The sequence below is a fragment of the Calypte anna genome, chromosome 18 (assembly GCF_003957555.1).
Source record: "Calypte anna isolate BGI_N300 chromosome 18, bCalAnn1_v1.p, whole genome shotgun sequence".
NCBI lineage: Eukaryota > Metazoa > Chordata > Aves > Apodiformes > Trochilidae > Calypte > Calypte anna.
In genome coordinates this window covers 5,783,081-5,805,957 of record NC_044263.1, presented here as the reverse complement: position 1 = coordinate 5,805,957, position 22,877 = coordinate 5,783,081, and the positions used below count along the sequence as shown (strand labels likewise).

At 45.9% G+C, this 22,877-nt stretch overlaps 1 protein-coding gene across 1 annotated transcript in view; it reads left to right on the top strand.

Moving 5' to 3' along the window:
- The window catches only part of SAP30BP (SAP30 binding protein), a 28,866-nt gene extending 17,729 nt beyond the window's left edge, over positions 1–11,137 (top strand). The window contains exons 5-11 of the mRNA XM_030462024.1: positions 4,547–4,635; positions 6,444–6,535; positions 6,971–7,031; positions 7,524–7,575; positions 7,978–8,036; positions 9,308–9,392; positions 10,029–11,137. Coding sequence (XP_030317884.1) covers positions 4,547–4,635; positions 6,444–6,535; positions 6,971–7,031; positions 7,524–7,575; positions 7,978–8,036; positions 9,308–9,392; positions 10,029–10,210 — 620 coding nt within the window. The 3' untranslated portion in view covers positions 10,211–11,137. The remainder of the gene's footprint in view (positions 1–4,546; positions 4,636–6,443; positions 6,536–6,970; positions 7,032–7,523; positions 7,576–7,977; positions 8,037–9,307; positions 9,393–10,028) is intronic.
- Positions 11,138–22,877: the final 11,740 nt, after the last annotated feature.

Here is a 22,877-nt window from a genome sequence, read left to right as displayed (position 1 = left end):
TTAAAGTCTCTGATTATGTAGTTGCTTAAGTACAGCATAAATGTGGGTTCCTGCCAAAAGTAATATTTGTTTTACCAGCCCCAGACACACACTAATGTTTATGTGCCTTGAGCTGGTCTGGGAGTTGGAGCCAGCTGAGATCCAACTTCACTGCTCTTTTTTTCTTTTATTCTGTGAGTCTTCTAACTGGATCCATTCCCTGATCCTTTTTAGTGCATGCAAAGTGAGCACTGGAGTTGACATGCAGTTAACATCAGGAATGAGCATCTGGGAAGGGCATGGTCCCGACTGGTGCTGAAGCAGTGACCACATAATCAAAGCCTGAAAGAATGGGAGGGGAGATATCCAGCAGTCACTGTCCTGAGGTTGAGTGTGAAGTGTACGTGAAGCTTATTTTGACAGATTTCTGCATCCGTGTTCTCCTTTTGCATTTTTTATAATACACTGTGCTGGCAGACATTGTATTCACTGTTTACTGCAGCCTTGCAAAATAATACTTTTAGAACACACTTTTCTGCCCTGAAGTTTTTTGCGGCATGCTTGTTTACCCTTGGGACTGTAAGAAATGCTCTTCCCAACTCTTAGAAGATCTGAGCACAAAGTCAGCGTTCACAAGATCAGAAAATGTGGCTGAACTGTGCGTCTCTTTCTGCATTTCTCAGCCCACAGAGCAGAAAGGGAGCTAGTGTCCTTCCATGGCTGGGTGACTCACTGGCATGTTGTTGCCTCCAGTTCTTCCCTCTGATTTGGCTATTCTGGTGCCAGGAAATTGGAAACCCACACACCCTGGTTTATGCCAAGCAGACTTGATTAGTGCCAAAGAATGCAGTTTTAGAGACCAGGCACCACTGGTTTGTATGTCTCCAGGGGAAACCCATGCCCCTCTGATTACCCTTCTAGCTCTTGGCTTGTTGGGGTTTTTTTTTTGTGACCTTTGTAGACAAACAGGCACCTTCTCCTGCCTGGAATCCCTGATGGATGCTTAAGATCCAGCATACAAGTGGACCTTGAAAGGGACAGAAGTTCTTAATCCTACCTGGGGAGCGGTAGACATGAGATGATCCACACCCCAGTCTGCCTGGGTACAGCCAGCTCACTGCTCCTGTGCTCTCTGTCCTTCTAGTTTTCTTCCCCTGCCCATCTGTATGAGACAAAGCCCCTGTGTGCCTCTCATCTGTAGTTCATCAGCCTTTGGACCATGAGCATTGGCTTCTGGAAGGAGCTCAGTGCCCTCAGTTCACACTGTGGCCCCTTTTCTCCTGCTGTGCAGTGTGTCTTTGTACTGTTGGATATGATGGTCAAATAAACCATCTAGCTGAAACTGAAGCAGATTAAATATTGCATTTTCATTTAATTATCTGGCAAGTAAATATCCTCCATGGGCTACTGAGGTGTTGAATCTTTGCTAAGGACACCTAAACAATTGGCTGTGCAGAACCCTGGAGCAGCTGAACATCTGCCTTGCCATAGTGCATGTGTAGGCTGCACAAAACCCCATGAGCACCTGTTGCTTGTGCTAATGGAATTTTAAACTTTTAGGTTAGTTTGTGGAAGGACAGTGCACAGGCTAAGCACCAGTGGCTGTGTCCTTCAGCAGCAGGATGCTTTGAGTTGCAGACCCAGCACTGCATTGGCTCCTCCTTTCTTTAATCCCCACATAAATCGTGAGATTTGCTTTACGTCCTTAGTTCTTTACCTGATCTGTGAATCTGGTTAGGGGAAGATATTTACTTACTGTGAGCCAGGATCTGGGTGTGGCCATACTGATTAATCCTGCCAACAGCCAAGTTCCTGAGGTCTGCACTTGAAGATCCTCAAGGCTGGGAGCCAGCAAATCACAGACCAATTAGAGACTGCAGCCCATGTCACTACCTGTGACTCATGTGAATGTAAAACTTTGATCTTGGCAGTAATATCAGGATGCTCAAAGCAGCTGAATGTCTCTTGGGAGGACACACCTTGTTAGATATCCATCTGCCTTTGCTGCTGTATAGACTGGGGAAAGCTGGGCTTGGGACTTGGAAAACACAAAATCTTTTATGTAGGAGCCTGCATATGCAAGTTGCAGGATTCTTTTGAATGCTGATTCCAGATGTAGGGAAAAAGCTGGTGAGAAGAAGCCACGGAGTTGTCCATTCTGCCTTCTTTGGGGGAGAAGTTTGAGCAGTGCTCGAAGGCATGGATTATTTGCACTGTCTTACTGTGAATAAGCCTGAAGGGATTAACTCATCCTTTTCCTCCTAATGATGTGGCATCTCAGTCTGGCTGCAATTTGATGAAATAACTGAGTAATGATGACTGTGCTCAGTTTGTGAGGTGCATATTGCCTTGCTGCTGAGTCAGTCCTCAGCTGCATGCAGCTATGGCAGGACTGCAGTAGACAGAGAGGTCTTAGTTCCAGTTCTCTTATCTCTTGATGAGATGCTTTTCCCCATCAGTATAATGTTGCTAAATGTTGGGTTTCACATGGCTCAAATAAAAGAGCAAACCTGAAAAGTCATGGATCAAAATATGTTGTCTCATTGAGAGCTCTTGTTCTGCCTCTAGTGTTATTTCTGTGTCAGGGGAGCTTTGAATTGATTGCTAAACATACTCTTACGATTTTGTGACTTCTTTGGTTGCTAGACAGATGTCTTGCCCATAGTTCCTGAGTTTGAGTCCACAGTTCCCTTTCCCATAAATGTTTTCATTCTCTGTGGCTCTTGTAAGGTCATCTGCAAAGATAAGGAACCAGTGGGATTCCTAGTTTGGAACTAGGCCTGATTGATTCATTTAAGAAGAGGTCCTTTCTTTGCCTTAGGAAGTCTAGATTTGGTGGCCTTTTTTTTTTCTTTTCAATGTTTCTGCTGATGCTGTGAATCTCTCAAGCCATTAATCGGCTTTCACCTTTTCCAGAAAGTCTAGTGCCCTGTCTATTATGCACACTTCTGTTTGCAACTCTCTCTCAGGGTTCCTGAAACTCTTAATTAAAGTAGAGGCTTCCCCCATCCCACCAGCAGCTGTAACCTGTAACAATTCTGCTTTGTTATCTGTGAGCTCCAGTTTGCCTGCCTTTCTGTAAGGGCTCTGGCAAGCTTTCCTTCCTCCATAGAGGCACCCTCTTAGTAAATGCCAAAGGACACTTTTTGTTGGTTACCAGCAACTGCTGAAGAATTTAACCCTCAGCAACATCATCTTGTTCTTTACAAAAGAACAAGAAACTGTAGTAGCACAGAGCATGTGTAGTGTTGGTTGTAACCTCAGCTCTCCAGTGCCGTGCTGGAAGGCAGGACAGCATGAGCTGTTCAAATGTCACTTTCTGTCCTTTGTCCCCTCTGGGCTTCAGTCAAAGGAATTTGTGTGTTAGAACTGCCTGTCAGGCAGTGTTTACTGAGGAATATGTAACTGGGGAGCCACGAATGTTGATTGCTTTCTTGGTGTGTCTTCTCTGCTGCTGTCAGGATTTTTTTTTTATGCACAATGGACCGACTCTGGGATGTGTTGAATTATATTGAAAACCATCCCAGCTGCTTAAATATGTCACAAATTCCTGCTCTAGGACTTGGCTAGAAATTCACTTGTGTTTCCCATAACTGAATGTGGAAGTAGCAAGCAATAGGGTACAAACATCACAGTTTCTTTTGTTGATAACTCTTCAAAGTAATCTTTATAGGGCAATCAGGTACTCTGATAGTATATCCCGACACAAACAGCTATAGAACTCTGGCAGTCTGTGACATCTGTTCAGTCCTGCAGAATCAGTTGTTCTTTCTAGCAATAGTCTGATTCTGTAAGCACAGTTCAAAGTTCCTGTTAAGGAAATGTTAACTTAAGGGTGAAATATAATTTCTTGTGGTTAACACCTGACAGCCTTGGGGAGGGTTTTTCTCTTCTTGAACTGTTCTGGTTCATGTAGGTAGGTGCTGAAATAAATAGGATGCAAAGTGATTGCCTCCCCAAAAGTGTCATCAAGCCAGGCTGCTTTAGGTTAATCCCATGGTCTTCTACATGCAGAGTCTGTCTCTATGAGAATATCCTGGCACAGGTTTTGTCAGAGACTCCAGGTTATCTGAGCTACTCAGAGCAGGACTTCAAAGTGCTTATGGAGGGCCTGGAATAGTGGAGAGGTCAGTATATTATGCTCAATACAGGGTTTTAAAGAGCTACTCCATGAACCAAACTTGGTTCTTCTACATATCCTTTGCCTTGAAGCATCTTACCAACAGTTGCAGCTTGAGTGAGGAGTGGCTTTGCCTTTTTCATATCTACTCAGAAGTAAAGATACCCCTTAAAATAGAGCCCTAAGCATGGTATGACAGAGAAACACAGGGTAAGGCAGACATTAGTAAAGAGGCATCACATCCCTCTGCCAGTGGCAGGTTAACTTAGGTTAATTGCTTCTTGCTCAGCACTGAAAACACAAATACTAGTTCACAGTTGTCCTCTATTACTTTTACCCATTGTTGCTAGAGTAGCACTAGTAAGGACATAAACCAAGTTTAATGACTTGCATGGCTTAAATTCCCTTGAGTATTGACAGAACTCATACCCTGTTTGCTCTCTACAGCTTCTTTTTCAGAGAGAGTGCGGAACATGTCTCCAGATGAGATCAAAATCCCTCCTGAGCCTCCTGGCAGATGTTCTAACCACTTGCAGGTTGGTATAAGTCCACTTATGCCTTTTTTTTTTTTTTTTTTTTAAAGGCTTGCATTTCAGTAGGGGAGGGCCTTATTTGGGAACCCTACTTAGTGTTCCTTGAGAAGTCAAAAATTCACCATGACAGCTTAGTTCTCACTGCCCCAAGTTTATGAATGCACTGTGTAAATGCTTTGGGCTTTACAGCAATTCTAGTTTAGGAATCTCAAAGTAGCTTAAAGCTGGTTTCTAGTCTCTGTGGGTCTCTTATGCTTTAAAATGGCTCTGGATTCCACCAGTGAAGCAGAAGCAATGTTTTCTGTGAAGGCTGTTATCCTCTTACCTCAGCAAATTTAACTCTGTAGGAAAGAACAAATCATTGTTTTTCTGTACGGGTCTGAGAACCCCCTAACTGGAATAGTTGAGGGAGTACTGACTGGATTCCTTTTCCACCTACATATCTCTGGATTGTAAACATTTAGAGGGAAGGCTGGTAACATCGTGGCAGCAAAAGAAAACAAACGCATGTTTTCTCTGGTGCACACCCAAATAATTGCAGTAACCAGCTTTGCAATAACCTACTCAGTTCTCCTCCTCCTGATGAAAGAGGAGGCTGCTGATTCCTCCTGCCTGTTTGAGTTTTATCTGCAGTTATCTGTCCAGTAGAAACAAAAGTAAAGAATTGCTTCTGGAATGCTCTGTAGAGTAAGCTACTGATGTGCAGTGGTAATGCAAAATGATTCACTATCCAGATCACACTTTGTTCTTTGCCACACCTGGGCACACCCATTCTTCCTCTTGCACTGCAGGAGGATTTTACAGTTCTGACATCAATGAATTCCAGTGCATTAGAAATGAGGAATGCATGGAGCTTGAGAGAACAGACAGAACAAAGCAGACTTTCCTCCCCTTTGACATCGGCTTTCTGTGTTAAATCAAAAGAGAATTTGTCCTCTGCTACCAGGTCAAACCACATCTTAGAGCACTCTGAGAAAGGAGATGGCATTGTTCTTTAGAGATGTGAAGTGTTCTGGGCTTTTCACTGTTGATTTGCTCTTTCCTTTTATCAGATTCTTCCTCTTATAAACTGTATCTTGAACTCTGCTGAAGGGGATATTTCTTATTACAGAGTTGACCAAGTAATTCCCCATCTGTGGACTTTGTGAACCATAATCCTATCTCCATGAAGAGGGGACAAATGGGAAACACCTATTGAATAATTTCTCCTCCCCAAACTTACCTTTTTGCAGTTACTCCAGACCTCACTATGCATGTGCTGGATATGGAGATTGTGTAATTTCTTCTCACTCCTTTTGTGGGGACCCGATGAAAATTATCTTTATAAAGCTTTATTTAAAGGTAATGAAATAAGAGTTCCATATCAGCTCATCAGCTCTTAACAATTCAAACAGGGATTAACAGTAAAAGATATTCAGGCATCAATAAACCCTTAGGTAATACTCAGTTCTGTACTGGGAGTTGACTGTCCACGTGGTGGGAGACACAAAGTGACCTATCCAGAAGCAACAAAGGAAAATGGACTCAACTCCCTCCTTAAAGACTGAAAGCCTAGCTGCTGGTCTTGCTTTATATACCTCATGTACCTGAGAAATTTGTGTCTAAAAGAAAAGATGAAGGAAATTACTGAGAATACTCACCTAGTAGTACCACTTGAGTGTATGTTCCATCTGAAAGTTTCTGCTTTTGCTAGCCCTTTATCATCACCAGAGTAAAACTACTTTTTATGGTCTATCATGACTTTACTGAGGAAGAAAAAAAATCATGTTTATTTCAAAATCTTTCAGTCTTTTTTGATCTGTCTCCCTTAGGATAAAATTCAAAAGCTGTATGAGAGGAAAATAAAAGAGGGCATGGATATGAATTACATCATTCAGAGGAAAAAGGAGTTCCGTAACCCCAGGTAAGCCACCATCTTTTCTGTGGAAAATTTAAAGAATTTTATTCTTTGTTGGAGCTTTAGCAGAAATAGGATTCTGAGCAAGAAGTACTTCTGCTTACAAAAATGAGATATAATTCAATTGTAACTGAAACAGTAAAATTCTTTGTGTTCTGTGAGGCAACAACTGGAGCTGTTGGTTAGATTTGAAATGTCCAGGCTTTGGATGAATGATTTTAGAACATGTGTCTGTTCTGGGAGTTGGGACATAGTTTGGGGGAAGTGGAAAATGTGGTTAATGGTATAGCACATCCATCATAGAAAGTGTAACCTCCCAGGTTCTGATTTTAGTCTTGCAGTGTGAAGAGGTGATAACCTCTTTCTGCTAACAAATCTGAAAAGCTTCAATTTACTTCTAGTGTACTGGCTCTGTTATGAACTCTTGCCTTCCCTTTGCAGCATCTATGAAAAGCTGATCCAGTTTTGTTCAATTGATGAACTTGGTACAAATTATCCAAAGGTGAGGTGCAGTCCTTTTTGGCTGGCAGGGGAGTGGGTAAAAGATAATACAGGGATGTAAGGTTTTATCTCAGGCTTCCTTGAGCTTGCATGTCCAGAGGTCCTTCAAGGGAACTTCCATTTGATCCTCAGCATTGAAATGACCATTTTATGTGATACTGAGCCTTGCTGCCCCCAGCTTTGCTATAATGATTCTGAAAAAGCTTGTGTGTAGATACACACACATGGGGGGGGGGAGATGGGGGGGAAAGAGGCTGAGCAACAGAAAAATGCACTTATTCCAGCATCCTTTTTGCCTCAAAGCTGCTGCTTCCTTTACAACAGAACATATGGTACTGTATTAGAAGTTCTAATGTGATCCTCATGTCAGCAGGATATAAGAAGAAATCAGACATTAATATCATTAGTGAACAGAAATATAGGAAATATTTTTAAACTGTCTTTTGTGTATATATGGAAATAGTCCTAGTATGACTTAAATTTTTTTCTTCAGGACATGTTTGATCCTCATGGCTGGTCAGAGGATTCATACTATGAAGCACTAGGTAATTCCAGGAAGTGTTTTTTTCTTTTTTTTTGTCCTAACTTAGGTCTTTGTGTTTTGTACTTAATTAACTGCACCAGAGTCTTCACTTCCTTTATAAATGAGAAGTCATCACATGCTGCTCTTTAACCACTTCATTCTGGTTGGATGTGCCTGAATGTTATTGATGCTTCATTAGTCTGGAAAGCCTTTTCAATTAAATTGGTTCTTTACTGTTTTCATCTCTTCTATCATTAATTTAGTGCTGTAATGTTTTGATTAAAAAAGCAGTAGTTAGTTTCATGGTTGTCAAATTTTCTATACAAAATTTGAAGCTTTTGATTGCTTATGATTGATAGGGTGTGAAAGAGAATTATGGATTTTTACTGCTCTAGTGCTTCTTGTAACTTTTGGTCTTTCTCAGCTAAAGCCCAGAAGATTGAAATGGACAAACTGGAGAAGGCCAAAAAGGAACGCACAAAGGTAGATATTCAAAACCAAAAGAGACAGTGATGCAGAGGGGTGTTAATTTCCCTGCTGAATTTCATTTTGTTGCTTTGCTGTTTCTTAGGAACTGTGTCCTGTGCTAATACTTTTTTATTTTTTCCCTGCTTCTGTCTGTTCTTTATGCATGTCTTTTTCCAAGCTGCACAGATCAAGTTGTTTGGCCTTCATTATAGGTCCATTTCTCAAGGATGTTTATTCCACTGGATTTCCTTCTGTTTTGTTAGTATTTTTAAACCAGACTTCTTAAAATGGTTTTCAGTAAGCCAGGTACAAGCAAGATAAGGCATAAATGGCAGCTTTTTTTCTTAATCTGACATTTTGCCTGATGGCTTAGCCTAGTTATAGCTTAATTTCCTTTCTCCTTAGTACTGCTTTCTTACATCTAATTTCCAGAAATGTTTGGCCTATTTTTAACTTTAGCTGGGCTTTTCACAATTTACATTCTTATGTACACCCTAAAAGTAACACAGGCTTTGGAAGATTTTATTCCTGTACTTCAGTGGTGTTGCCTTTAAGCTAGTGGCTTGCAGTAGAAAACTTTTTAACATTGGATATTGCCATCTAACCTTGCAGAAGGCTCCTTCCATATTCAGTATTTCTTTTCTTGCAGTGCATGCTGTGTCTTGTTTTTCTTGCTCCTTGTTTTTCTTTTTGTTTGGTTGTTTGGGTTTTTTCTTTGTTTTGTTTTTTTGTTTGCTTGTGGGTTTTGGTTTTGGGTTTTTTTTTTGTTTTGTTTTTTTTGTTTGTTTTTTGTTGTTTGTTTGTTTGTTTTTGCTTTTGCACAGTAACTCAGGTATCTGATTACATCCTTGCTCATATCTGCAGTTTTGAAAATATGAGGCTGCATGCTGGTGTAGCCCTTGTTGCTAGGTTTCCTGCTATGATGCAGTCCCAGTAAATCGTACAGGTAGGGACTTGTCTTGCATGTTTCTTAAATGAAAAAGGAGAGGAACTTCTAGCTGTAAAAACACATCTGTAATGACCAGGATTGATCCTTTCTGAGCTGTATAAAATTCCCATGCTTATACCAATGAACACGTTTTTACTGTATCTGACTGATTGTGACTCCAGTACACTTTAGTCTGGGGTCTGCATCTTTCTTGCTGCATTACAGTCAGCTGGAGACCAATGTCTTACATGACACTAAATGTCTTAAAAACACCAGCAGTTTGGGTTAAAAAAAGACTGTATATTAACAACTCATTTTTATCTCCTCCCCTTTCTCCTGTGTGTCTCTCCCTTTTCAGATTGAGTTTGTGACTGGCACTAAAAAGGGTACAACAACAAGTGCCACTTCAACAACAACCACAACAGCCAGCACCACTGTGGGAGGTAAAGAACGGTTGTGATTGTACCTACTAAGCAGGGATTAATCCTTCCTGGAAAGCCTGCAGGTTCTGTATTGATTGTCCATATAATATGTGCCTGCCAGGTGCTGACAGACAAACTTCTGTCGTCCCTGTGTCCTGTGGCTGTCCTTGTGCAATGAAATCTTAGGAGGCAGATTGGATAGTAAAGAGGGCTTGTTAGCATGTCAAGAAACCTGCTATTGTAGAATGTTTGTGGGACTGACACATCTCAGGATATTTGGAAAGGCTGAAGCCTCCAGCCTGCTTTTTAAACTGGGAGGAAGGGGGGAAAACCACTGCAGGCTGATGAGTGTATCCTGTGCCTGTAGCTGAGCAACTGGGATACGTGTGCTGTGTTAAAAAGAAATATGCTTTGGGGCAGGGAGTGAACTTGTCTCCCATTTGGCTGGAGTTCAGGTGTAGAGTTTTACTTTGACTCTTGAGGCATAAAGTTGTCTTTCACTCTCAACTTTTACTGCCAGTGTATGTGGAAATTAATGTGAGGAAAAGTTGTCTTGTCAAGCAGTGGTAAGAGTTGACAAAACATGGTGTTACGAAGGGGTTGGTGACCATTAATAGAACTTTAATCCTCATTTGCTTTATCTGATCCAATCCACAGATGCCCAGAAGAGGAAGAGCAAGTGGGACTCTGCCATCCCTGTAACAACGATAGCTCAGCCCACAATCCTCACCACCACTGCAACACTGCCAGGAGTCGTCACGGTAACAACCAGTGCAAGTGGATCCAAAACAACAGTCATATCAGCTGTGGGCACCATTGTGAAAAAGGCAAAGCAGTGACTGGGGTGCTGGGCCTGGATTTTTGGACTTAATTGTCATTGAAGCCATTGTTCTCAGAAGGGAGGGGTAGCTTTTGCTTTCAGTAAAAGATGACAAGACTCTGAAACAGACACAGTTCCCTTTTGAAAGAATGGGGGCAGGAGCAGGCATGCCAGCTGTGTGCCCACAGGAATGGACCTCTGCTGAAAATTCCTCTGTCTTTTCTTGCTCTGGGAAGAACCAGTCTGTGTGTGTTGTGCTGGAGGAAGGTGGTATCTGGAGTTGTCTTGTAAAAGTTAGCTTATCCAATTACTGCATTAGGGACTTCTTTCCTACTTGCAAGTCTGGTTTAGTTGGGGGTGGGGGGAAAAAAGGTAAGTAGGAATATCAGTATTACCTTTCTGTGCTCAAAGGCTGCTTGCAGCTTGTGGTGTGTGCCTTCCTCACATGTGCTGACTGAGCTCCAAAGGAATTAAAGCAGAGACAATTGGTCAGTGTCCATCTTCAAATGTGCAGCAGAGACTTGAAGTGATCCACATCTGTGAATGTAGGCTCTGTCTTTGTTATAGTGCTGACATCTGTACCTGTGCACATCTGTGTAGTGGCCACATGTTACATATTTGAACAATCAAAGAAAGTGTGCTGAAATGGTCTTGTTACTATCTTGCAGGCATGGAGATTTCTATGCAGACCCCGTAAGTTGTTGAGGTTTGATTTGGGAACTTATTTGCACTCCATTGCCATGGAGTGAGACTGCAGAGCAGAAGAGTGTGATGTTTATATTGTCCATCTTTGTACTACTTTGTTATGCACTATGAAATGCACACATGGCAGTTACTGCTTGCTCCACTGTTGTGAAAGAGTATTTTCAGTTTTATTGTATAGATCTTCTTACTTGTGTAGCAAAAAAAAATTATTATAAAAATAGAAATGTCTTTAAAAAAACAACTGGTGGCGTTGATGTGTCTGCAATTCCTGTAGGTGAGAAATAACATACTAGGTGAGTTATATAATTATTCTATGAGAGTGGGGGTAGCACAAAGGAGATAGGAGAGAAGGTTGCTAGATCAACATTTCTTAGAATTCAGTGTTGCTTTTTCTTTTTTTTTATGTACCTTATGTCAATCCTGATCCAGGCTTTGCATTCATGGAGACTTGGGGAAGAAAGAACAGTTTGGTTTCCTGGTAACTGCTCCCTTGGCTGAGAGATGTCTTCTGGTTTAGGATTGTTATATGCTCTGCAGAGGATGACACTTTTCACCTCGGCTCTCAGAGGGTTTATTTCCTTGCCTTGAGGAACAGAGTTTTCAGGGGTTTCCTTTAAAAGGCCAAGGATGTATTTGTGGGAAATAGAAACCATTTGGTAGCTTTGCAGCTCCATAAAGTGACTCTTCTGTCTAGAACATCCCACAATTCCAGCCTTTTTAAAACTTGTATAAATACCCATTTTTAAAGTCCTGCTGAACAACATGTGGATGAAAGTGTAACAGTAAAACTGCATCAAAGTGGGCACCAGCTGCTGCAGTGTCAGGATGTGGATTCCTGACAAACTTAGGGCATTGGAAGGATCACTGCAAGCTCTTATGAATAGGGATGGGAGGTTTGTCTGGGCTTATGGAAAAACTGACATTCCTGTAATAAGTATTGTTCATAGGTATGCTGAGACCAAGTCTGAAGCTGGATGAGATTATATACCTGAATGGGATGTGTGCCAGTGCACAGAAATGGAGCCCAGTGTCAGAGGGATCAGCCAGTCTTGTGCATCCCCTTCCTCTCTCCTGGCTGTAACTGGAGCTGGTGATAAACACAAAGTTGGGAGAGACTGAGATTACATTCATGTAACCCAACTTAGAGATCAAGTAAATTATTATGGAAGAGATTTTGTGCTTTTTGTAAGAACTGACAGTCTTTTGCTTGATGTCTTGTGAATCCTTGTGAAGATGAATCACAAGTGGTCATTGTCTCCTGACAAAAACCCCTTCCAGATGGAGCTGTTGGTTTTTGTTTGGTTTGGTTTTTTTTCCACACACACCAGTTTACCACGGTGTGAAACACCTTCCTGACTCTTGCTCCTGCTTGTTTTCTCACTTTCTGTAGTCCTTTGGAAAGATTGTCTTCTATGGATGTGAATAACTGCATCTGCCTGATAATGCAGGAAAAGTAATTCTTGAGCCTAGCCAAGAACAACTGTGCTAGATGAAGTAGCTTGATTACAAGGAAATATTATTTATACAACTAGTTAAGCATGTCAGCACTTGTTCTTTGTGTGCCCAAAGGAGCAGCAAAGGAAAGTGTGTGTGAATTTATTTTCTTGAAAGTTGCTATCAGAACGTAGTTGAACAGAACCAGAGGTTTGCAGGAAGAAAAAAAGGTCTGGATTAAAAAAATAAATAAGTGCCCCCTGCAGCTGTGAGTCTGAAGCTGGGCTCCAATCTGCTGCTTGGCACCTAATGCTGGGCAACTCCTGAAGTTCTTGGGATGAATCATTTCACTGCAGAAGCTGCTGAACATTGTTTTAAGTGCAAATATCTTACTCGAATCACACATCCTGGCACCCCCACCCCTTCCTTTTCCACGCATCCTCTTCTTGCTCTGTGGTATCCACAGTCATTCCAAAGCTCTGAATTTCTTTGCAGACTTTGCAGCCAGAGTTAGGAAGTGTTGCTGGTTTAGCTCTTGCCTCGCTGCAGCAGGCAGGCAGAGACAATGCTCAGCAGTGCTGGAGCAATAGGAAAATGGATCAGCAGCGTAGGTGTGCTACACAGGGGGATGAGGAAGAAGCTTTTGAAAACCACCTCTGCTGAGGTAGCCATGAGGCACCTGGAGCTGCAGGTTTCTCCAGGAGACCTGGCTCAACTGGGCTGTGCTCTGACAGCTGACTCCTCCTGTGACCTGTTTGCTCTCCACAGTTCCTTGAAATACAGTGGATTGGTTTTCTCCCTCCTTTCCAAAAGGCTGGAGTGGAGACACCAACCACTGTGTACCCAGCTTGCAGGCAGTCCAATAGCTCGCTGCTTGTGTTTATCTTTTCTGTTGCTATCGGAAGTAATAGAGGGATCCACAGGGTGGAATCTGCAGTTCTAGGAAAAAGCCTCTTTCCTACCTCTGAGAATGTAGTCATACAGGTGGCAGCTTGCACGCAGCTGTGGTCATCCAGTGCACCAGAGGAACATGAAAGAAACTTCAGGGTGATGTCCTGAGGGAAAAGGATTTTTTCCTGGCCCATGGGGCCATGGCCTGAAGCCCTCAAATGGGAGGTTTGACTTCTTAACTTGATAGAAATCTGAATGACTGTGGTGACACAGGCCTGTGATGGTGGCTGCTGAACACAGGAGGGCTGGAGGGATGTGCTGAGTGTTGGAAGCGTTTGTGTTTGAAACAGCCCCTAAGAACAGCAAGCTGCTTCTGAGCTATACTGATGCAAGCTCACAGCTTACATCTACAAGGTCCTTTGTGCTGCTGCAATAGTGATTGCTCATGCTGTACTTTGACTCCTCAAGGCTATGGATACTCATTCTTGCGTCTCCTCCCAAGGGGAGAACAACTGTGCCCAGGAGAGTAACACCAGTCCCATTATCATTATTCCTTTGTCTGAGAGGATTTGTGCTCTTTGAAAACCATGAGGCTTCCCTCTTCTCACCACCTTTTCAAGCATGGGTGTCTCACCTTGAGGGGGTTTGTCTTAGCTGAATCTCCATGTTCAAGGGTGTGTGTCTGTGGGACTGCTCAGCGGGGAGAGCAGAGCTGCTGTAATGAAATCATCCTTGGGAAGAGTTGGTTTTGCTCTCACCCTCCCTTCTGAAGTCTCTTCTCCCACCTCCATGCCCTGAGGTGTTGATTTTCTTTCCTATTTGCTTGTTGTGATGTAGAGATCTGTCCTCCTTTGATGCTGTTGTGGGAAGGGATTCTGTGCATTCAGGATTTGCTTTTTACTTTGTGTCTCACTGGGTGCTGTTTAACCAAAAGAGCAGGTGGGGAGGGGCAGCCCTTGCCAGCCCCACCTCAAACTGTAAAATGTGAGCACCTGAAGCTATGTTTTAGTTGGATTGCTGCTGTACTGTCTGTTTTATGAGAGCTATTTACTGGGACTTATAAAAAATAAAAGCAGCAGCAGCCATCCTTGCCAAGGCTTTGCTGATGACAGCTCCAGCTCTCACAGCGTGGAGGTGATTGCTTCAGCTGACACCTGCATGAGCTCCTTTCCAGCTCTTTATCATTGCAGGGCAGAAAAAGTTCTATCTTCTTGTGAAGCCCCTCTAACAGATTAGAAAATTACCCAGAAAGTTACAAAAGGGTATGGGCTGCTCACTCCCGTTAAGTGGTGTCAACCCAGGAAAGCCCAGAGTTGTTACCTCCGGAGAGTCATAGAATGGTTTGGGTTAGAAGGGACCTTAAAGATCATCCAGTTCCAACCTCCTGCCATGGACACCTCCCACTGGACCAGGTTGCTCCAAACCCCATCCAGCCTGGCCTTGGAACACTTCCAGGGGTGGGATAGCCACAACCTCCATGAGCAACCAGTGTAAAGAAAAGAGAGAGATGCTTTTCAGCAGGGCTTTCTAAAACTGTCTGATGTTAAAATAAAGAAATTGCTGCTGATGTGCAAGACCCATGAAGGGACAGTGAGGTTCCCCCAAAATCTCCTCTTCCCTTGGGGGGAGTGTTGACACCAGCCTGTTCATGCCTCACTCTTCCAGAGCAGTTTTCCACCTCTGAGCCTTGTCGTGCACTGCTGTTCCCCTGGCATTTTATATTCAGCTTCCTTCCTTTTGTTCTAACTGAGAGCCATGGACACCAATGACTTTGAATATTTAGTCTTTGTTTATTTCAAACTTGTCTTTGGCTGGGGCTGGGCTCAGGCTTTCGCTTGCCAATAAACAGCAAAGCACCAGGATTTCACAAGGAAAGGTTTTGCCTTTTCACGTAGAAGGCGTCTGTCTGTCTGTCCTCTACCTCGTTTGTATGATCCAGCATTGGGAGGAAAACAAGCCTGCCTTTTGGTGCAGCAATAAAAGGTGAAGTTGCTGGTACTTTTAACCTCTCTCCTGTCCATGTAGTTTCTTGTAGTGCCCGGGGACCATGACAGAAGGTGACAGTTCACCTTTTCTCCCAGTTTGTGCTGACTGGCTCCTCATGAGACTCTCACCCACACTACTGCATGTCTTGCATAGGGACAGCCAACACAAATGGGAGGAAAGGTAGGCTGTCATCTTGCTAAATCTTTCAGACATACCACCAGTGTGTGTTCCACACCATGGCAGATGGGTAAGCTGCTTATGTAACTCTGGATGTTTTCTCTGAATGGATGTTAGAATTACTTTATCCTGGATCCTTTACTAAAATTTTCTTCTTGTGTTGTTTTGGTGACCTGTTGATCTCTTGCTGCTGATCTGTCCAGGGAACAAAAGGAAATCAGTGATGTCCAGCAAAGAGATTTTCTTTAAGGTACATGTTTATGACACCAAGCATCCATTGAAAAATGATGGACATGCAGAGTTAATGCTATCTTCAGGGAAAGTCTGAAGAAGAGAACTTGGGAGGGTTTCATTCTGCACTTTTAATTATCTGGGTAATTATATTGAACATAATTTAGTGCAATAAATTATGTGCACATTAATGTAGATGAGTAATACATTATTAAGCATTCCTTAAATTAATGCCAGATAGCAGGATATTGCTAATGCTGTGTACAGTGCAGCTATGGGATCAGGTATTTATTTGTTTTTCCTTCAGCAGTGTGTATTGTTGCAGAGTTCAGGAAGGGAATGAGTGTGTTCCAGCAGCAGTCTTGGCTCTGACCACTCAACAGGGACCTAGAAAAAGCCACAAGGCTATCTGTGTGCACACTGTGCTGGCAGGACAGCAAGAAGGTATTCTTTTAAAGAAAAACCTGTGAAGTTCTTAAAACTGTGAATTTATAATTCCTCTCTGCTTTGGTGCCTTGAAGTTTAATGGTGGAACTATCTTGATATCAGAAAAGTGCCTTTTATCAATGAGGCAAATATCCCCTTAAATGCAGCCAGCTACAAACCTCTGGGAAAATTCATCCTCCATTTGCTTGGAGATCTGTTAGGGGCTTAAGGGGGGAACTTTCAAAGCAAGCTGGAAAATTAACATCTTTGCCTTTTCTGGCAGCACCATGGTGAAAAACTTGGCTCCTCACAGCTGGACATGGGATGAAGGGGATGGAGGTGGTGTCAGGTGGCCCTGAGGCTGTTGGAGTGTCTGTAGGTGAGACCAGAAACACTTGACTGGAGGCAACATAAACATCCTCTTTCTCAGCTGGAGGAAGGAGGACATCCAGAAACCAAGGACACCTAAGATTATGGTGGAAGCTGGCTGCTCCCAAAATTTTCTGGTTTGCCTCCAGGGCTCTTGTTGGGAAACCATTACTTAACCACTTTTTTTTTAGTAATATATTTCTTGCTTGTAGCTCAAATTGCCTTTTTTAACTCTAGCACCTGGCAGCATTGCTTACCCCAGTACCAGGGGAGGAGAACTGCTGCTGTTGGAGGCAGGATGGGCACTGCTGCTGGACAGGAGCAGAAGAGTGAGCAGACAAATCTGCAAAGCACCAGCACAGGCTGGGGGAGCTGAAGCCCAGGTTTTTTTCTCTCTATGCCTCTGTGGCTCCCTGAGGCAGAGCAGGACCCTCTGCCTTCAGCCCCCCCACTGAAGCTGCCCTTCACCTGCAGATACCTCTGAAGCTTCAGAGCCTCATGTCCCAGCTCTTGTGTTGCAATAAATGCCTCATGATGTGGTTAAAAAAAACCCAACCAACCAAACAACAAAGCCCATTAATTTTCAGAATTTTGTTTGTTTGTTTAAATATGTGAAACAGCATCTCCAAAAGGGCCGGGGTGAGGCTGGGATTGCCAAGTCAAGTGTTAGGGAACCAGGCAATACCAGACTTCTACTCCCTGGCCCATCTTCAGCTGTGCCCCTACCCACTTCCCATTTGCTGCAGTTTTTAATGGCACGAGCATATCCTCCTTTTTCCTGGGGCAGGATCCACTGAGCTTCCTATTTCTTGTAGTGAAAGGAATCCTGCCCCTCCCTTTCATTTGAATCGGTGCTTCATCACCACCATTAGGAGTCAATCAGCAGCCACTGTGATGCTGTATTGATAACGAAGAGGCCAGGATCATCCTGCTTGTATTTTTACTCTCCAAGAAAGGCAGGAAATGTGCAACATTTTTGTCTGGCTGTTGCTATTGTTTGTGTTAATCCAGGGGGATGCAGTTTTCCTTCTCAGGTTTTCTCGGGGAGCTAAAACACAGCCTCTGCCATTGCATCTGCTCTGATACATGTGCTCCGCACCATGGGGGGTGTGACTGAGTCTGAGCTGGGGTATTTAACCCAGCTCTAAATCAAAAGGGTGTGTTGTAGGAGGAAAAAAAACCCAAAAACCTCACCTGAACTCCAGACCTTCCCCTGCTGTTCCTTTGACTGGCCGAGGAGTTTAGGAGTTTTGGATGCAGCCCAGCAGAAGGACTGGGTGCAGTGGTGGGGTTGCTGCTCCTTGGACCATGGCAGGATGCTCTCTCTAGGAGCAGGTGTGGATGGGTCTCTGCTACAAGGAGCTGGATTGCTTGCAGATGAGGAGTGGGCTGTCAGACTCAGATGAAGCAGGAGGTGGATCCATCCTCTTTGGGAGTCAGGTGTTGCGGATGGGCGGTGGTTGTCACAGCAGAACTTACCTTAGATTCCAGCCAGAAGCTACCCCGGCACTGAGGATTACACCCCCTCTCAACTTGTCCCAGTGGAAAATTTGGAGAAACCCCTGGCAAGGGGGTCTGGGGAAGAGCAGGTGGGTGAAGCTGAGCAGCCCCCTGGGCCCGGCCAGCACCATCCTCCCGCCCGCCCAGCCTCGTCCTGCGGATGGTGCTTGTGCAGAGGGAGGGTCCGGGCTGTAGCTGCCCGTCCAGGTGTGCGAGGGAGAAATGCCAACCCCTGAGTCACGGGCACTCCCTCCGCCCTCCCCAGCTGGGATAAAGCTTGTCCTCACCTGGGATCCAAGATTACTGAGTGCGGTTCCCACCTTTCCTCTCCCTGGGAGGGAGAGGCGGCTGCCCCGGGAGGACGAGGGGGAAGGAGAACAAAGTCGATATTTGACTGGAGGGACAGAAAGCAGAGGGGAGGTATGCGGGATCGCGGGCTGCCTGCTCTCCCTGCCGGACTGGAAGTTGACGTTTAACCGGAAAAAGAAAAGGGACCAAAGAAAAAAAAAATAGAGAGGAGGGAGGGAAAAAAAAAATAAAGGCCAGGGCTGGAAATCAAGTTGCAGCAGCGAAGCAGCACGTTCCCCCCCTGCCTGGGGAGGAATTTCTTGGCTTGGTGTGTGGGTGCCTGTTATTCAGGCTGCAGAAGAGGATTTGGACACTGAGTCAGACCTAGCTCTAATGAGGTTTGTGGAATTAATTCATCTGTGCTCTTTAGTGTCCAGTTTGCTTTAATTTCACTGTGTTGATTAACCGGGGGGGGGGGGGGGGGGGGAGAGGGGAGTGGGAGAGTGGGGGTAGAGGGATGAAATAAGGTGCGGGGCTCCTTGCACAAGCAGGTGGGCAGGGCATGGAGCAAAGGGGGCTCAGCTCCCTGCCTGCTTGTTGCCCCTTTTTCCTCTGGGTTTGACTGTCAGATGCCGTCTATGTGCCCCTCCACTGGCCGGGAAGGGAAACGATTGTGACCGAGCAGAGTTTTGCGGGGCTGCACTGGGGAAGGGGTGTCTCTGAAGGTATTTGGGTGGGGGGCCATCATGTGGAGCTGGGAGTAGGCACTCCGAGCCCTTTGGGGCCCATTTCTAGCAGATTTCTAAGGGTGCTCCTTCTGCTTCCAAGGGAAAAGGAGCTTGAGCCTTGGAGCTGGCACCCAGGAAAGCTTCTCATGGGTGAAACTGGGTGATGGGAGGTGCGTGGCTCCGACCCGCCGAACCCAGGGAGGTTGTTTTGCAGAAGCAGTGGTTGCCTGCAAGCCCCTTGCAGGGAAGAGGCAGGGAAGGGGGGGGGTCCCTGCAGAGAAATGCCGGGCAGGGAGTTAGGGGTTCAGGGTGGGCTTTGCTGAACCACAGATATTTGTGAGCTGGTGAGCCTGAAATGGATGGGAAAGAGGGAAATGGGTGGAAGGGTTGGTGCGAGGGAGCCGACAGCTGGGGTTAGGTGGGAGAAGAGGGGGCTGAGAAGCGCCCATGGAGGGGAGGGGAAGAAAAAGTCTCTTGCAGGGCCAAGGAGCAGGGAATGTGGTGGGAGCAGCAGGGGGGTGGAGTGTCCTGGGTCTGTGCTGGTGTTCAGGCAGGGTCCCGAATTTCCTGCCTGTCTCTTGGGGTTCGGGGGGGGGGGGGAAGACGGTACCGCAGCCACCAACCCTTTGCCAGGAGTATTGGTTGCTCCCTGGATCCTGGAAGCTCTGTGTGGGTTCTCTCGAGCTGGGTCCGTTGTGCTTGGTCCTTTGCTGGAGCAGGCCAAAGGCTGTGTCTGAGGTCTGGAGCTTGACCTGGGTGCTGGAATTCCCCCTCCTTGCTGTAAACAACAAATGGTGAAACCCATGTGGACCTACCTTGGGAGGGAGGAGAAGTGGATGGGGCAAACAAAACGAAAGACAAATATGATTTCGTGTTTAAGTGGTGCTTTGATTTGCGGGTCAAGATTTTGATGGTTGCTTATGTCCAAGTTTTGGAGCATGGCCCCGAGGAGCCCTGTGCTGCTGCAGGAGTCGGGGAGGGACAGAGTGTGAGCTGGAGCCCTGATCCACCCGCCCACAGCCCTGTCCTGGGAGCAGTGGAGTCTGCAGGAGCCCCTGGGGTTGTCACTGGGTCTGCAGGAGCCCCTGGGGCTTTCACTGGGCTGCCTGCGGGACCAGGGTCCCCGGGGGGAGGTACCCATGGCCTTTCTGCTTTGTCTCCATGGCTGTAAAACTCTCCCTTGGGACGCCCACCCCATGCTGAGCACCAGCACTTGCCCCTGCACACTGCAAGCTCTGTGGTCCTCAGCACCCATGGGCAAGCAGCTGCTGCTCCTGATGCTCCCCATCTGCCAGGGTGTCAGTGCCCTTCACAGCCTCAGGGTACCCCATGGCAGGACAGGGACTCCTGCAGCCTCAAAAAGGGGCAATGCCCACTGGAGCGAGGAGCAGCTCGAGCATGTCCCTAACCTTCCCAATCCCGTGTCCTCCCCGTGGCAGCTGGGACCCTCCTACCGTGGGTGGCCTGTGGCTCATCATCACCTGCCCTTCTGCCATCTCCCCCAGGGTGATGCCTGGCTCCAGTCTTGCCCTTTCCAGCACAGAGCTGCTGGAGTAGGGATGAGACAAGACAGGGTAATGAAGCTCTGCCACTCCAATCCTTGCCTCCACCTGCTGCAGCAGTTTCTTTGGAGCATCCCCTGTTTTTTAAAGATGAGGTACCTAGCCAGGCTTCTCCAAGCTTAGGAGATGCTGGGGTCTCAGCAGGTTTCTCAGCTGAGCTGTGGTGTAGGCAAAGGCTGGAGAGAGGGAGGAGACCAGAAGAAAATGCTGGAGTGGTGGCCTGGGATGTTTGTGTGCAGCCAAGAGCCAAGAACTCTTTGTTTCTTGGCTTTGCACAACCAAACACCTTTCAGTTTTGTTGTTGTCATCATGAAAATCGAACAAACTCTTGTGTCTTTTCTAAAGTGAGAGTGGGGTTTTCCCTTCCTGAGGACACTTATGAAATCTAGGGCAGCCTGCTCACACATTTTTGCACAGGTATTACAGGCTGTGTTCCTGCAGCCAGCAGCTCTGAGTGGCAGCACCAATGCTCTGTGCCAACGTCACCCTGCCCGCTGGCAACTGCTCAGCTGAAATCCTTGAGGGCTGGCAGGTCCCAGGGCAACAGGATGTTATATATTGAGCTTTATGGCCTTTTAACTCAGCGCTTGAAAAGACATAACAGCAGTTTATGTGTCCAAGGCCCAGGGTATGTTCATCCCTCCCTTGGTGACTTTTTCGTGACCTGTGAGTAAAGGAGGATTTGAGGCTGCCCTGGGAGATGGGGCGGTGACCTGAGCAATCCAGCCCCCTGTACTCAGTCTTCTCCTCATGGCCTTTGCCATGGTGGGAGATGGAATTTGCTGAGTGCTCATGGATGTTTTCTCTGTGCTTGCCCTTGATGGGCTCAAAGGCCTTCCCCACCCTTTCATCTCACCTCTGACTGGCATCTCCCTATGTCTCCATAGCACTGGTTTCTGGGGCTGGCATGCTCACTGGGGAAGAGCAAGGGAAAAAGGGATTTTCCTGACTTCAAAACCTGCCTGTCTCATTGGCAAGGGACACAGTATTCTTCAGCAAGTGGTGGCATGAGGACTTTTGTAGAAGGAGGTCATGGACATGCCCAAGGATGGGAAAAACTGCTTGCCTCAGAGCCAGCACTGGGGCTCAACCAGGAGGAATTTCCAAGCCAAAACTGTGAAGCACCTGAGCTGAGGAGGGTTAGTGCTGCAGGGAGGAAAATCCAGGGATTTCCTTGGTGGACTGGTACCTTGTACCCATAAGAAAAACAGCACATGGATTACCAGATGCTGTTGAACAACAAAGTTTCTTTCCCTGGGTGTCACCTTCAGAGATGCTGCCCTGAGTTTTCTATACTTCCCACATTTCAGCTCTGGGGGATTATTTGCTGTGTGGTAAATCCCTCAGAGAGCAGAGCAGACAAAGTAAAGGGGATGTCAATGTCTTCTCAGGCATTACCTGTGTATCCAGTCATGGGGAACAGTACAAATGCTGAGGGAGATGTCTCCTGGGCTTGATGCTGTTCTGGTTCAAGCCCTGTGCTGCAATGATTTCTGCAGGTGCTGAGCTTCATGCATTCAGTGCCTTTCCATCAGCTTCAGTGGCCAGTGCAGGGTATGGTGGGATCCAACACTGGGTGCAGGGAGAGTGGTTCAGTCTGTTTTGGTTCCTGCTGCCCTGGGCATGACAGAGGGCAGATGCTGGGCTCTTGAGACTATGGATTCATTTCAACAGCTCCAAAGCTCCAAGTTTGGCATTTCCCAAGGCCTCACCCTCTATTTGTTGTTGGTTTGACCATCCTGGAAACTCTTAGTGTGATAGGAAATAGCTGAAGGGAGGGGTCTGTTTTGCTTTTGGGGAGAGATGCAGACAGCTGCTTTGTTTTCCTTTTTTTTTTTTTCTTTTTTTTTTTTTTTCCTAAACCTGCCAGAAAAAGCAAGGTTCAACCTGGTCAATGCTCACACATGCAAATGGTGCTGGGTTCTGGCTGGGAGCAGCCTGGACTCTGGCTGCAGCACTGACCCTGCTGCCCTGGGGGACCTGTCACTCGAGGCACCGTGGCTCTGGGGTCCAAGGGTACTGTCATGCCCTGTCTGGGCATTGCTGGGGACTTTAAACCTTTGACAGATTCCCTGGATGAAGGACGAGCTGCTCTTGGGTTTACTTTAGCACCCTGTTCTGCAGAGAGCAGAGATTACCCTGGGCAGACAGGGCTGGCTCACCCATCAGAGTGTCTCCAGGACCATTTCCATCTCTCTGCCGTCCCCACAACACAGCAATCCCTGTGTTTCAGGAGGAAGAGGATGGATGTGCTGCCGTGTGCTGGGCTGCTCCTCCTGTTCCTGCTCTGTGCCACCAGCCTGTGCCAAGGGAGCAAAAGTGAGTCTAGACGTGGTAGGTCCATCTGTAGTCTCCCCTTGGTGCTGCTCCATGGGGATTGTGCCACCCC